The 12,515-nt window shown below is 41.4% G+C and overlaps 1 protein-coding gene across 2 annotated transcripts; it reads left to right on the plus strand.

Moving 5' to 3' along the window:
- The first annotated feature begins 3,081 nt into the window (after positions 1 to 3,081).
- On the plus strand, positions 3,082 to 11,920 carry LOC119323472. 2 transcript variants are annotated; one of them, XM_037597138.1, is made up of 22 exons: positions 3,082 to 3,844; positions 4,067 to 4,169; positions 4,266 to 4,350; positions 4,436 to 4,516; positions 4,599 to 4,733; positions 4,843 to 4,964; positions 5,176 to 5,340; positions 5,423 to 5,528; positions 5,897 to 6,002; positions 6,094 to 6,207; positions 6,290 to 6,462; positions 6,547 to 6,664; positions 7,549 to 7,773; positions 8,619 to 8,809; positions 9,057 to 9,224; positions 9,359 to 9,464; positions 9,556 to 9,684; positions 9,764 to 9,922; positions 10,030 to 10,233; positions 10,334 to 10,528; positions 10,605 to 10,676; positions 11,391 to 11,920. In XM_037597138.1, the coding sequence occupies exons 1-22, from the start codon at positions 3,260 to 3,262 to the stop codon at positions 11,502 to 11,504; spliced, it is 3,456 nt and encodes a 1,151-aa protein (XP_037453035.1). In that variant the 5' UTR covers positions 3,082 to 3,259; the 3' UTR covers positions 11,505 to 11,920. The 2 variants fall into 2 exon arrangements, with proteins under 2 accessions (XP_037453035.1, XP_037453036.1); XM_037597139.1 differs by having other exon boundaries at positions 6,097 to 6,207.
- The last annotated feature ends 595 nt before the right edge of the window (positions 11,921 to 12,515 follow it).

Consider the following 12,515-nt stretch of genomic DNA (forward strand, 5'->3'; position numbering starts at 1 on the left):
TTTTTCATAATCCGCTTTTAGATGGTCTTATATTATATGAATAATAGTATCTCTAAAAGTATATACTACTCGGTCTTATGAGGGTAGAAGATGGTTCTCACTTACGTCAACAGAGCAGTAATGAAGGTGACATGCTGATTAGGCTTTGTTTGGTTAAAGTGGGCTAATCATTAACTTTCCATTTTTTACAACTATATTACTAAGGAGCTTTGCAATTAAATGCAACACAACACAATTGTAGGCAATAGACCATCCACAAAATGAGTTAGGCTGCTCATAGTGGGAGTAATATAAATAGTAACATGCATGTCACATGGGGCAAAAATATGATTTGACAATTAATTAATGAGGAGAGGTGCAAATAGAGTAAAATATGTTACCATCATATAGCGGTTTCCAATGTAAAATGACTCTATAAAGTAATAAATGAAGCTCCTTCGCCATCCCATGGCAACCCCTCCAACTCCTCCACAAGCAGGCCACCCGCGATCAAGACCTCCCCGCCACCATCAGTGTCACACGGACTTTGCCCCTGCGACACGCACAAGCAACAACGAGAAGAGAAGTACACGGGGCGACGACTAGTGTTTTGGTCGCAGCCTTGGAGCATGGGGAGAAAGAATGTAGGAAACAAACATTTTCATAATCCGTTTTTAGATGGTCTTATAATACATGAAAAATAGTATCTCTAAAAGTATATACTACTCGGTCTTGTGAGGGTAGAAGATGGTGTTCTCCCTTAGGTCAATAGAGTAGGAATGAAGGTGACATACTGGTTAGGCTTTGTTTGGTTAAAGTGGGCTAATCATTACCTTTCCATTTTTACAACTTATATTAGTAAGGAGCTTTGTAATTAAATGCAACGCACCACAATTTTAGGCAATAGACCATCCACAAAATGAGTTAGACTGCTCTTTGTGTGCTACTCTTTTAAGGGCCAAGTACTATCCTAATGGTGATTTGCTGAACTCCAAGCCAAAGCATGGTGCTTCCTTCACATGGCAAAGTATTATGGAAGGCATCACTACTCTCAAGCGAGGTTATATTTGGCGAGTGGGGGATGGACATAACATCAACATTTGGGAAGATGCCTGGATCCCAAATTGTGCCACTAGGAAGATTGTTACCCCTAGGGGAGGGCACTTGTTATCAAAAGTCGTAGATTTGATTGACCCGGTCTCCAACAGTTGGGATGAGGACCTGATTAGACAAACTATGTGGACCATTGATGCACAACGAATTCTTTCAATCCCAATTTCGCAACATAATATGACAGATTTTATTGCCTGGAGTTATACGAAAAATGGTATGTTCTCAGTACGGTCTGCTTACTCTGTGGAGTGGAACTATCAGTATGGGAGCAAACTAAAATATTCCAACGGGATGGGACGAAGCACACCTAACCCTATATGGTGTCAGATATGGAAGTTATCTTGTCCGGCTAAAGTCAAAAAATTTGTATGGCGGACACTACATGGCACTCTCCCATGTCGGGCAACACTCACTAATAGGCACATGAAGGTCTCACCCTCTTGCCCTACCTGCTCTCAGGGTGTAGAAGATACGAAGCACTTGCTTTTCCTTTGTAGAAAAGCGAATGAGGTTTGGAAAAGGCTAGGGTTGGATTTGATTATTGAGAGAGCTTGTGAGATTGATCGTGCTGGAGAGGCAACATTGGAATACCTATTACTCCTTCCAAATCAACATCTGCGCATTATGGGGTACGAAAATGTTCGAGAAATGATAGCTATCTCAGCTTGGTATCTATGGTGGGAAAGAAGGAAATTAGTGCACAAGGAACTAACTCAAAATGCGACTCAAATCTCAATGAGGATCATAGCTCTTACATATAATTTTGTAAACGCATCATTTTCAAAGGCGTCCATGAAAAAGGGGGGTTGGCAATGTCCTTCTAGGGGCTTTGTGAAACTCAATGTTGATGCCTCTTTTGACCACGACTTGTTGGAGGGTACGTTGGGGGCAGTATTGAGAGACGACAAAGGTAGGTTTATTGCAGGAGGGAATGGAAAGATAGACTACTGCGCGGATGTTCTCATGGCAGAGGCCTTAGCTCTCAAATTTGGCCTAAATTTAGCGCAAAGGGCAGGATGTAATGGCCTAATCATCAACTCTGACAATCTGGAGGTGATTGAGACCATGCAGGACGGAGGACAATCAACGGGAGCGGCGGCGGCAATCTTCGATGACTGCTATCACTATGCTTGTGATTTTATCATGGCTAAATTCGAACATTGTAATAGAGAGGCAAATACAGTAGCACATGAACTTGCTAGATTAGCTAGGTTTTTTCCGACTTCGGATTGGTTTGAGGAGCCTATTACTGAAATTGTAACGTTTCTCACAAACGATGTATTGGTTATTGATAATGAATAAAATTTCATTTTAATTCAAAAAAAAAAGAGTTAGACTGCTCATAGTGGCAGTAATATAAGTAGTAACATGCATGCCACATAGGGCAAAAATATGATGTGACAAATAATTAATAAGGAGAGGTGCAAATAGAGTAAAAAATGTTGCCATCATATAGTGGTTCCCAATGTAAAATGACTATAAAGTAATAAATGAAGCTCTCTATATGTAGTACTAGCTCCCTCCTGATTTATTAGTTCTCCTTGTTGTTTAAGTCAAACTTTGATCTTTAATTTAACTATTAAAAAATAAGTTATATACCCTAAAATTAATATTATTAGAAACATCTTTCAAATATGAATCCAACAATATAAGTTTTGTGACATACAACTTATAATTTGTCAGTCAAATTTACAATTAAAATTGGGCAAAAAATACAAATGAGACCAATAAACCCAAATGGAGGTAGTAGACTTTGCATTGTACAACAGGGCATGTTACTGGTTTAAGTTACTCTCACTATGACTCCTTATCGTAGTAGTACGTATTATCTTGCTGGCAGGCGGGCCAGGGCTCACCCAAAGTCCAACCTCAACAGACACATGGGCCCTCTTCAGATCGTAGCCCGGAAGGCCGTGTGCCAGCTCAGCGCGGATCCATTCAAGGCCGCGCCCGAGGAACTAGCCGTTACAACACCCCACTTTCCCCACTATCTCGCCCATCATCGTCCCCACCTAGGATTCTTCCTCTACTACTGCTACCATATCACACGCCCCTCCTCCCCTCCCCGCAATCCTCCCAAATCCCCAAACCCAAGCCAATTTTTCCAGTCGCAAAGTTCCCCAATCCGCGGCGACATCGATCCCCAAATCCTCGCTCCTCGGCCGCGATGATGTTCACGGAGGGCCTCGACGAGTCGGCCATCAGCTGGATCAAGCAGGGCACGGACACTCCTCCGGCCGCGGCGAGGTCCCCGCTGGCGGAGCGGCTGCCTCTGGGCCAGATCTCGGCGGACGCGGCGGCGCCGAGGAGCCCCGCGCTGTACAACAGGGCGTGCGTCGGCCTCTTCTCCCCCAAGAGCCTGCCCCCGCCGGTGCGAACCGCCACGCGCCACTCGGGGCTCCTCGGCCGCCACTCCGTGCTCCTCGCCGCGGACTCCGAGGAGGAGGAGGAGGGGGAGGAGAGCGTCGCGTCCTGGGGGCTGACCGAGGACTGCGGCTACGGCTACTTCTCTGACCACACGGCCGAGGAGGACGGGGTGTGCTCCAGCGACTCCAGCCTGTTCCGGAGGGCGAGGGACCTGTACGGTAATGGCGTCGAGGACGAGGTCACGTCGCAGTTCAGCCGGAGGGGCGGCGGGCTTGCCCGGGGACAGTCCAAGGAGAACCTTCGGGTCGAGGTGCGAGCCGCGGCCGCGGCCGCGTTTGCCGGGAAAAGCTCCCGTGGTCAGGATCAGGTGGACTGCACCTCGCATGTAAGGATGCTACTCCAGCTTGTTTGATATTTTCTACTGTACAATTAGCGATTACTGAATCCTGTTGGTTAACAGTTCCATCCATGCTTGTTCATGCTTCATAATTACTCCCTCCGTCCCCTAATATAAGAGCGTTTTTGACACTAGGGAGTAGAAGTTTGCATAGGTGCGCAATTGTGCTGGCAAAAGTAGGAAGCAACTCTAATTATTATTTTTATCCAGGAGCGCTACGTTGATGTGCAGAAATTCCAGGATTTCGGGCCACCGAGTGCTCCCCCAATTGCCGCACGAGGTGGGGAGGTGGATGGCATTTTCGATGCAATTGGTGAGAGCAACGATCACTACTTATTGCAAACATAGTTTATTTGTATTTCCGTTTGCCTGGAAAAGATAATTAGACCATTACTTGATGTGCAAATAGCTGACGAGAGCGCAGGCTTTGAGAAGACTGAGATCTCCTCAGTGGCGGATATACTGGCTCAATATGTTCATGAGCTTCCTACGAGGTACAGTAGATCATAATTTACATTTTGGAGTAGTTCAGGCACATGATTGCTTTTTTTTCCGTCTAACGAAAAAAATGCAATTCAGATCAACTGTTCAGGCGGATGGTGTTCAGATGCCGTACATCGAGAACAATTTATTAGCTCAGATACCCAGATTCACAACCAAGTGCGTTATTTATTTACTTGATACCCATTTGTAGACGTTTCATCTGTTTCCTGTTCTTATCGACCACTTCTTTACTTGACAGTGTCCAAAATGCATGGCAATCATTTGTTGCATATGATGCATGCTTTCGGCTTTGTCTGAATGCATGGGCAAAAAATTGCATGGAGGCTCCAGAATTCCTCCGCGATGAGTGCATGGTACTTAGAAGCGCCTTTGGGTATGCAACAACTCATGCATGAATTAATGTTATGGGTGATCTAGCTTTATGTCATTTGCCCTTAATATGCCTTTGGGCTCACAGCTTATGAACTCTTTATGCTGAATAGAATACAGAAATTTTTGCTTCATCCGAAGCATAAGAATCAAGATGATGGAAAACATACCTATGATAAGGATGAAAGTTGTAGCATGAAGGCAAGGAAACTTGTTAAACGGATTGAGATCGAAGGTATGACTCAGAACCACAGAACATCATCTATATAATATAGATTTCAACTTCAGTTTTTCTTAAACTGGAAATAATATCATTGAACAAACTCTTTTTGGAAATGAAATGTTAACAATCAACGCATTGCAGAATTTAAGTGTACAGATTACTTTGCGTGTGCGTTTCAAAAAAACTAATGGTTTGTTCTCATATTCTTATTGTTTGCTAACAGTAAGAAAGATACGTGTTGTACCGCAAAGACCAAAGCTTCGCTCAACGTCATCCTTTAGAAATCTCTACATGCAAGCTGGTAGCGAGTATGTCAGACAGATTTCTAAAATTCTGAAGAGCCAGGTTACTATGCTGACATCCACATCATCTACATCTTTGCCAGAAGGTTAAGAGGGTGCAAATGCTTTTATGGCTTATACCTGACAGAGTTCATTTCTGTATTTAGTAACACAATATCATACTTGCAGAAATGTTTACATGCACACTAGAATTAAAAAGCTCCCTCAAAGGTCAACAAAGAGATTCCATTTCTCTGCAATATTTGAAGCCGGGGACTGGTGAATCTCAACTCTTGTAAGTTCTATCCTACTCTCCCTCTGTTCCAAATTATCTGAACTTCTAGCTTTGTCCTAAGTCAAACTTCGTTAAGTTTGATCAAGTCTCTAGGAAAATATATTAACATCTACAACACCAAATTAGTTTCATTGGATTCATCATAACGTATATTTCCATACTATATATATTGACATATTTTTCTATAGAGTTGGTCAAACATAGAGAAGTTTAACTTAGAACAATACTAGAGCTTCAAATAATTGGGAACAGAGAAAATAGCTATGATTGTGTTATACACTTACATATTCATTCTACCAATGGAATTAAAATATTTGCTCAGACAATGTTCTTGAACCATCTACTAACAGTTAATACTTATGCTTCAGTTATCTAGAGGGCCAGGGAGACACTATTCTTGTTGAAGTACAAGACAACAATAGAGTTGTCATAGGCCATGCAGAAATTCAAGTTTCATCATTCAGTGATGCCCACGTATGTATTCTCAGTGCTCACATCCTCATTGTTGCAGTTGATTCATGAGTGTACTAAAATCCATTTCTCAATTGTACAAATTTGGAAACAGCAGGAGGAATTCACCAGATGGTGGCCTCTATACCTTGAGGATCAAGAATGTGTGGGCAAAATTCAGCTTTGTCTGAACTTGTCCATGCCTTCGGACAATTATGGATCTGCAAAGGTCTGCTCTTTTATTCTCCTCCTTATTATGAGTGTGCAAACATTAAATATCTATCTTAATCTTAATGGTATTGTAAAAATAGATGCTGCAAGGTGGTCTGGCTGTCGATACAATTATATATGACATGGTTCTGGAAGCAGCAATGAGAGCTCAAAATTTCAACAGCAAAATGTTGCACATCAGTGGTTCGTGGAAATGGCTGTTGGATGAATTTTCTGATTACTATGGGGTATCAGACGCATATAGAAAATTGAGGTGATATATTATTTGGTTGTGTACGTTCAGTGATGGCTAGTAAATATAGCAAAACTTGATATTGGTATCTATGACATTTTACAGGTACCTTTGTTATATTATGAATGTGGCAACACCAACAAAGGATTGCTTGGAACTTACATATGAGCTGCTTCTCCCTGTCATAAAAGCACGGGATGACAGAACTTTAACAAGACAAGAGGTAATCTTTACATTAGGCTACTCCCAGTGGGTTGTCTCTTGTTGCAATACAATTTCAACATTGCATAGTATCTTAAGCTCTTTCGTGGACCATTCGAGCATTTGTATGACTCCACCTCAGATTGTTTCTAGGGCCTTGTGACAAGAGCTGTATATAAGATACAGCTATAATCTCTCTCGTCATTAGTTAGGATGTCACCAATGCATTTTGGCCTATTTGCACCTTGGAGCACTGGGAGAGGCCCTAAAAAGGTCATGTTACAACATGAATACATGGCCAATAATTCATAGAAGTTTAACATGTCCTAGGGGACACGATGTGTACTAATTTGTGTACCTCTAGGCTGCTAACACCCCTGTTTTTTCTTCAAGTGGAAAGGTGGTCGTTAGCTTCCACTAGACATACCCTGGTTTTGTACATGAAAAAGGCTCCATGCAAATACTGCCAGACGACAAGAATACATAGGCCAATACTTTTAAGATGTCCTAGCGAACACAATGTGTACTAAATTCTAGACTACCAGCACCCCCAGTTTTTTCTTTAAGAGGAAGGTGGCTGTTAGCCTTCACGAGACAAGAGAGGTCTTTACATTAAAAAGGTTCCATGCAAATACTGTCAGATGACATGAATACATAGGCCAATAATTCATATAGTGTAAGAAGTTCAAAATGTCCAAGTGAACACAGTGTGAACTAAAACAGGCATGTGTGCCAAAGGTACAGCCACCCAGTGACCGTCTCTTTTCATCACTTATGTCAAGTATTAACAGAATTATTAAAGGCCTCATTCTTTTAAGGCAGGCAAGCGCCTCTCTAAAAAACAGAATTGTGGCAGAAATTGGATAACATTTTACGGAGCCTTGATTATTTTGTATGTGTGTGCAGAGAAGTATACTGCTTGACTGTGAAGATAGGATCAATGTTCTTCTTGCGATTGTGTTCGAAAATTATAAATCACTGGATGAGCTTTCTATTACGGGCTTATCGGAGCTATTTGGCCCGATATCAGATTGTGCTGCACCAGCTTTGGCACCTGCAGTTCAGATATTCAGTGTATTGCATGATATACTCTCTAATGAAGCACAGAGCATACTCAGGAGCTATCTGCAGGTCAGATATCCGAAATGCATACTTTGACGAAGTATTTTTCATTCAGATGCCATTTTTTTTCTCAGAGCGACGAGTCGCACATGTCTAACTTATATAGGGGATGGTGAAGGCATTTATGTTTCCAATTTTATAGCTCAAACATATGTGATATTAGTACTTGTTCTATGCTGATTGTTCAAACACAGTACAGGCTAATAAGTTTATCATTATGATTATTTCTGATATTAGCTAAAGATTTCAAAGTATTTAATAGTCCAGTTTGGAGACTTGCATATTTAATAGTCCAAGTTTGGAGACAAGTGAATTAGGGAAAACATGCTTCATTGGTTCGCATATGGTGCAGCTTACTCTCTTCTGAAAATTATATACCCCCGCTGTCCACAAATGTAAGACGTAAAGACCTCTCTTGTCTCATGAAGACATTATGCGTTAACATATTGGTTCGCATATTGTGAATCTTGATGTCTGCTTTAATCTCAAGACTTATGTTAATGCATTTTTTGAGATAGCATTGATCCTGTCTTTACTTTGCCAGGCAAGTGCCTCCTTTCTAAAAAAACAGAATTATGACAGAAATTGGATAACATTTTACGGAGCCTTGATTATTTTGTATGTTTGTGCAGAGAAGTATACTGCTTGACTTATGTTAATGCATGATCTCAAGACTTATGTTAAATTAAACTGCCAAAATGCCTTACATTTGTGGACAGGGGGAGAACCATAGATGGATTAAAGTTTCACCTATGATGCAACTTGCATTAGACTAGCATAAATAAAGGGTCTAGATGTATATTTGTTGATTATTTGTATAACCATATGTAAACAAATAAATCTCCCTTTTACAGACTGCTGCTGCAAAGAGGTGCAGGAGGCATATGATTGAGACAGACGAGTTCATGTCAAGCAATAATGACAATCTTCTTACTGACGACATGACTATTTCTGCTGCCTATCTCAAAATGAAGACATTATGCATTAACATAAGTCTTGAGATTCAAGCAGACATCAAGATTCACGATCAGAATATACTCCCAAGGTAGCAAATACTCCCTCCGTTCCCAAATATTTGTCTTTCTAGGCATTTCAAATGGACACAACATACGGATGCATGTAGACATATTTTAGAGTGTAGATTCACTCATTTTGCCCCGTACGTAGTCACTTGTTGAAATCTCTAGAAAGACAAATATTTCGGAACGGAGGGAGTATATGCTTGCTGTAGTAAAAGTATTTTTGTTTGCTTAGATACTACTCAGAATTCCGCTCACATTTTCCCCTTTTAGTTCGATAGATCTTCCAAACATAGCAGCATCTCTCTATAGTACAGAACTATGCAAACGGTTGAAGGGTTTTCTCTCTGCAAGTCCCCCATCAAGACCCTTACAACATGTTGCTGAACTGCTCATTGCGACTGCTGATTTTGAGAGAGATCTTGACTCCTGGCAAGTCAGGTAAGATAGAAACAACTAATAGATCATACAGTGGATATACTTTTACTGTATTCTCCAATTGATATGTGTCTCCAAATGCCCAAACCACAGATTCTTTTCAGCTGATTCGTTTTCTTTCATTTATACAATTGTAGACCTGTTCATGGGGGTGTACTTTCGAGGGAGTTGTTTCATGATTACATTATGGTGTGGATTGAAGATACCCGGTTGCACTTGCTTGATTATTGCAAAGCTGAGAAGGTAACCATAAACACACATCGTAGATAAAAACAGATCTTTTGTCTGACCTTAGCAGTTGGACTTCCTTGCATAAACTCTTGCCCTTTTGCAGTTATCCTATCCTGCAGCATCTACAACTTCACCATTTGTCGAGCAAATATATGAGCAAATAAGAGAAAGCATAAATGAGTATGGAGTAGTTATCAACAGATGGCCTCAATATCTAATGAGTTTGGAGAGTGTATGTGCCATCACCTTGAATCAGTTTCCCACATTTTTCATGTAATGCACTCGACTGATATTCCTTTTCTCTTACTCAGGCTATTGCTGATGTCGAAAGAGAAGTTATGAAGGCACTGGAGAAGCAATACATGGAGACTCTAATGCCTCTGAGAGACGGCATACCAAAAATTCTTGAGAAGCATGTTCAAAGGCTGACAAGAAGACAATCGGTAGCTCCATATGTTGTGCCAAATCAGGTATATAAGCTTGCATCATATCATGTGGTTAGTTCAGTCTATCTAAAAAAATGTGATTTGTTCAGTGGGTCGTTCACTAATGACCAGCTGATTGTTCTTCATCACAGTTAGGAACATTCATGAATACAGTTAAAAGAATGCTAGATGTGTTACACTGCCGGGTTGAGGATATTCTCAAATCGTGGGCAGCATATCTAACCATAGCAAACGGGACCACACTTTTTGGAGAGCAAATGAACTCCATCACTGTCATGTTGAGAAAGAAGTACAAGAAATACCTGCAGGCAATAGTGGAGAAGATTGTTAGTGAAGTAAGGATTATTCTGACACATTCTTAATGCTAATACCGTTCATCTGATTTAGACGAGACATTACATACATAGAGGTCACAATTTTGATTGTTGATTTCAGACACAAGCTAATCGGACTACAAGGCTAAAACGAATTCTTGAAGAAACAAAAGAGACTGAAGGTGAAAGTGAAATGCGTGAAAGGATGCAGGCTCTCCGTGCACAACTCTCTGATTCCATACACAACCTCCACGGGGTCTTTTCCTGCAGAATATTTGTTGCTATTTGCCGAGGTTTCTGGGATAGGTTGGGCCAGGTAAATACGAGGAGAAAAAACTTCTCCAAATGCTGCCATGACAATTTATGCTTACATATTAACTACATTTTGGCAGATTGTGTTGAGGTTTCTCGAGAGCAGAAAGGAGAACAGGATTTGGTACCGTGGATCCGATTACGCTCTAGGGGTAAGCCCACACTCATCATAAATATTCATCTGGGAATCAGCTCTAAGAAATGAAAACTGTTATTGGAAAATAGTAAGTTAGATGTCCTACAGTGTTTTATCTTATGTTAGGGAAGCAGCTCTAAGTAAACTGTATTAGGACGCAGCTCTTATATTATGTAAGCCCACACTCATCATCAACATTTATGTTATATTAGGGAAGCAGCTCTAAGAAATTAAATCTGTTACTGGAAAATAATAATACGGAATAATAGCATGGGCAATGTACACCGAGATAAACTAACAAGTTTGGTGTACCTGCAGTGTTCATCTTATACTCACTCGCATATTGGATGTAATAGTGTCTTATATTATGGGACGGAGGGACTATTAGGGGATGTAATAGTGTTCATCTATGTAACGAAAACTGTTATTGGAAAATAATAATGGAATGGCAGCACAGTAGCACGCATCGAGATATAATTATGGTGCTCCTCACAAAAAAGAAGTTACTATTATAGTGCTTATAAAGTTTGTATCACTTCATAGAGAATACTGGACTACATTTCCAGTGGGTGGTTCCATGCATTATCAAGGGACGACCAAGTTATATATGAAACTATAGATCACAGTGCAACATCTTGACAACAATAAGCGAGTAGATCCTTAGGATGACGGAGCTAGTAATATGGTGTAGTTTATAAATCTATTAATCCTGAGGAGCTACCTTGTGCAGATCCTGGATGACGTCTTCGCATCAGAGATGCAAAAGCTGCTGGGCAACGCTCTCCAGGATAAGGACCTGGATCCACCGCAGTCGGTGATTGACGCTCGCTCTATCCTCTGTTGAGGGCGGCGTGGGAGAAGAACCGTGTAACATTCAGAAGGATCTCTGCTGAGAAGATCTGAAACATGTCCGAGGTGAAAGTTCGGTTTTGCTTTGTTTTAGTGTGCAGAATATATGTATACAGGTAGAGATGGCTCCATTCTTTCTGTTCATAGTGGGTTGGTAATTGTTTCAGAAAGTGAAGAGGAAAGTAGTGTAATTGGTTAGTGGCAAGCAAGATTTGCTTTCCAAAGAGTATATGTGTAATCGGCGATTGACGCTCGCTCTATCCTCTGTTGAGCGAGGCGTGGGAGAAGAACCGTGTAAACACTCGGATGGAGAAGATCTGAAATATGTCCGAGGTGAAAGTTTGGTTTTGCTTTGTTTTAGTGTGCAGAATATATGTATAAAGGTAGAGATGGCTCCATTCTTTCTGTTCATAGTGGGCTGGTGATTGTTTCATAGTGGCAAGCAATATTTGCTTTCCAGAGAACTTTGGAATTTCTTGAAAAAAAGAGAGTATATTTGGCAGCTGAACTTCTCTGGAGAGTTCAGTTATGTGATTACATGTTAGATGTCAGCCAATGAAATCAGAAATTTGGCTGTCACAGGATTTGTCTTTGGGGTGGTTGTTTCCAGTTGTTAAATCGAATAAACTATCCCTAGGCAGATCTCTTTGTTACAAAAAAAGGCTTTTCGCCCCTGATCATCAACAACCCGGTACAAACGCACGCCACCACAACACACACACCCAAGGCCGGATACATAGACGCTGAGCGCAGCAACATCACTCCTAGCACTACCACCGTGAAGAGATGAAGCTGCATACGACGAACCGTGGGCTCCAATGCGGCGTCTTCAGGAAGGAAATGACACCGGAGCGCCGCCACCAACCGATCCGAGGATGTTTCCCATGGAGCTGCACGACGGGCAATATAGAGCCACGACGATGCCTTCAAGAAGGGAACGAGCTTGCCGCCGCCAGTCCATCCGAAGATAGAACAAGTTTTCACCTTGGCCAACACTCATCGCCAC

This window comes from Triticum dicoccoides, chromosome 6B (assembly GCF_002162155.2).
Source record: "Triticum dicoccoides isolate Atlit2015 ecotype Zavitan chromosome 6B, WEW_v2.0, whole genome shotgun sequence".
In the NCBI taxonomy this organism is placed as follows: domain Eukaryota; kingdom Viridiplantae; phylum Streptophyta; class Magnoliopsida; order Poales; family Poaceae; genus Triticum; species Triticum dicoccoides.

What these genes read in the sequence shown, in the direction of transcription:
- LOC119323472 (XM_037597138.1), top strand. Translation starts at nt 3,260, where the DNA reads ATGATGTTCACGGAGGGCCTCGACGAGTCGGCCATCAGCTGGATCAAG. An exon ending in ACTGGTGAATCTCAACTCTT is followed by an intron (nt 5,529 to 5,896) that starts GTAAGTTCTATC and finishes CTTATGCTTCAG; the next exon opens with TTATCTAGAGGGCCAGGGAG. An exon ending in GATCCGATTACGCTCTAGGG is followed by an intron (nt 10,677 to 11,390) that starts GTAAGCCCACAC and finishes TACCTTGTGCAG; the next exon opens with ATCCTGGATGACGTCTTCGC.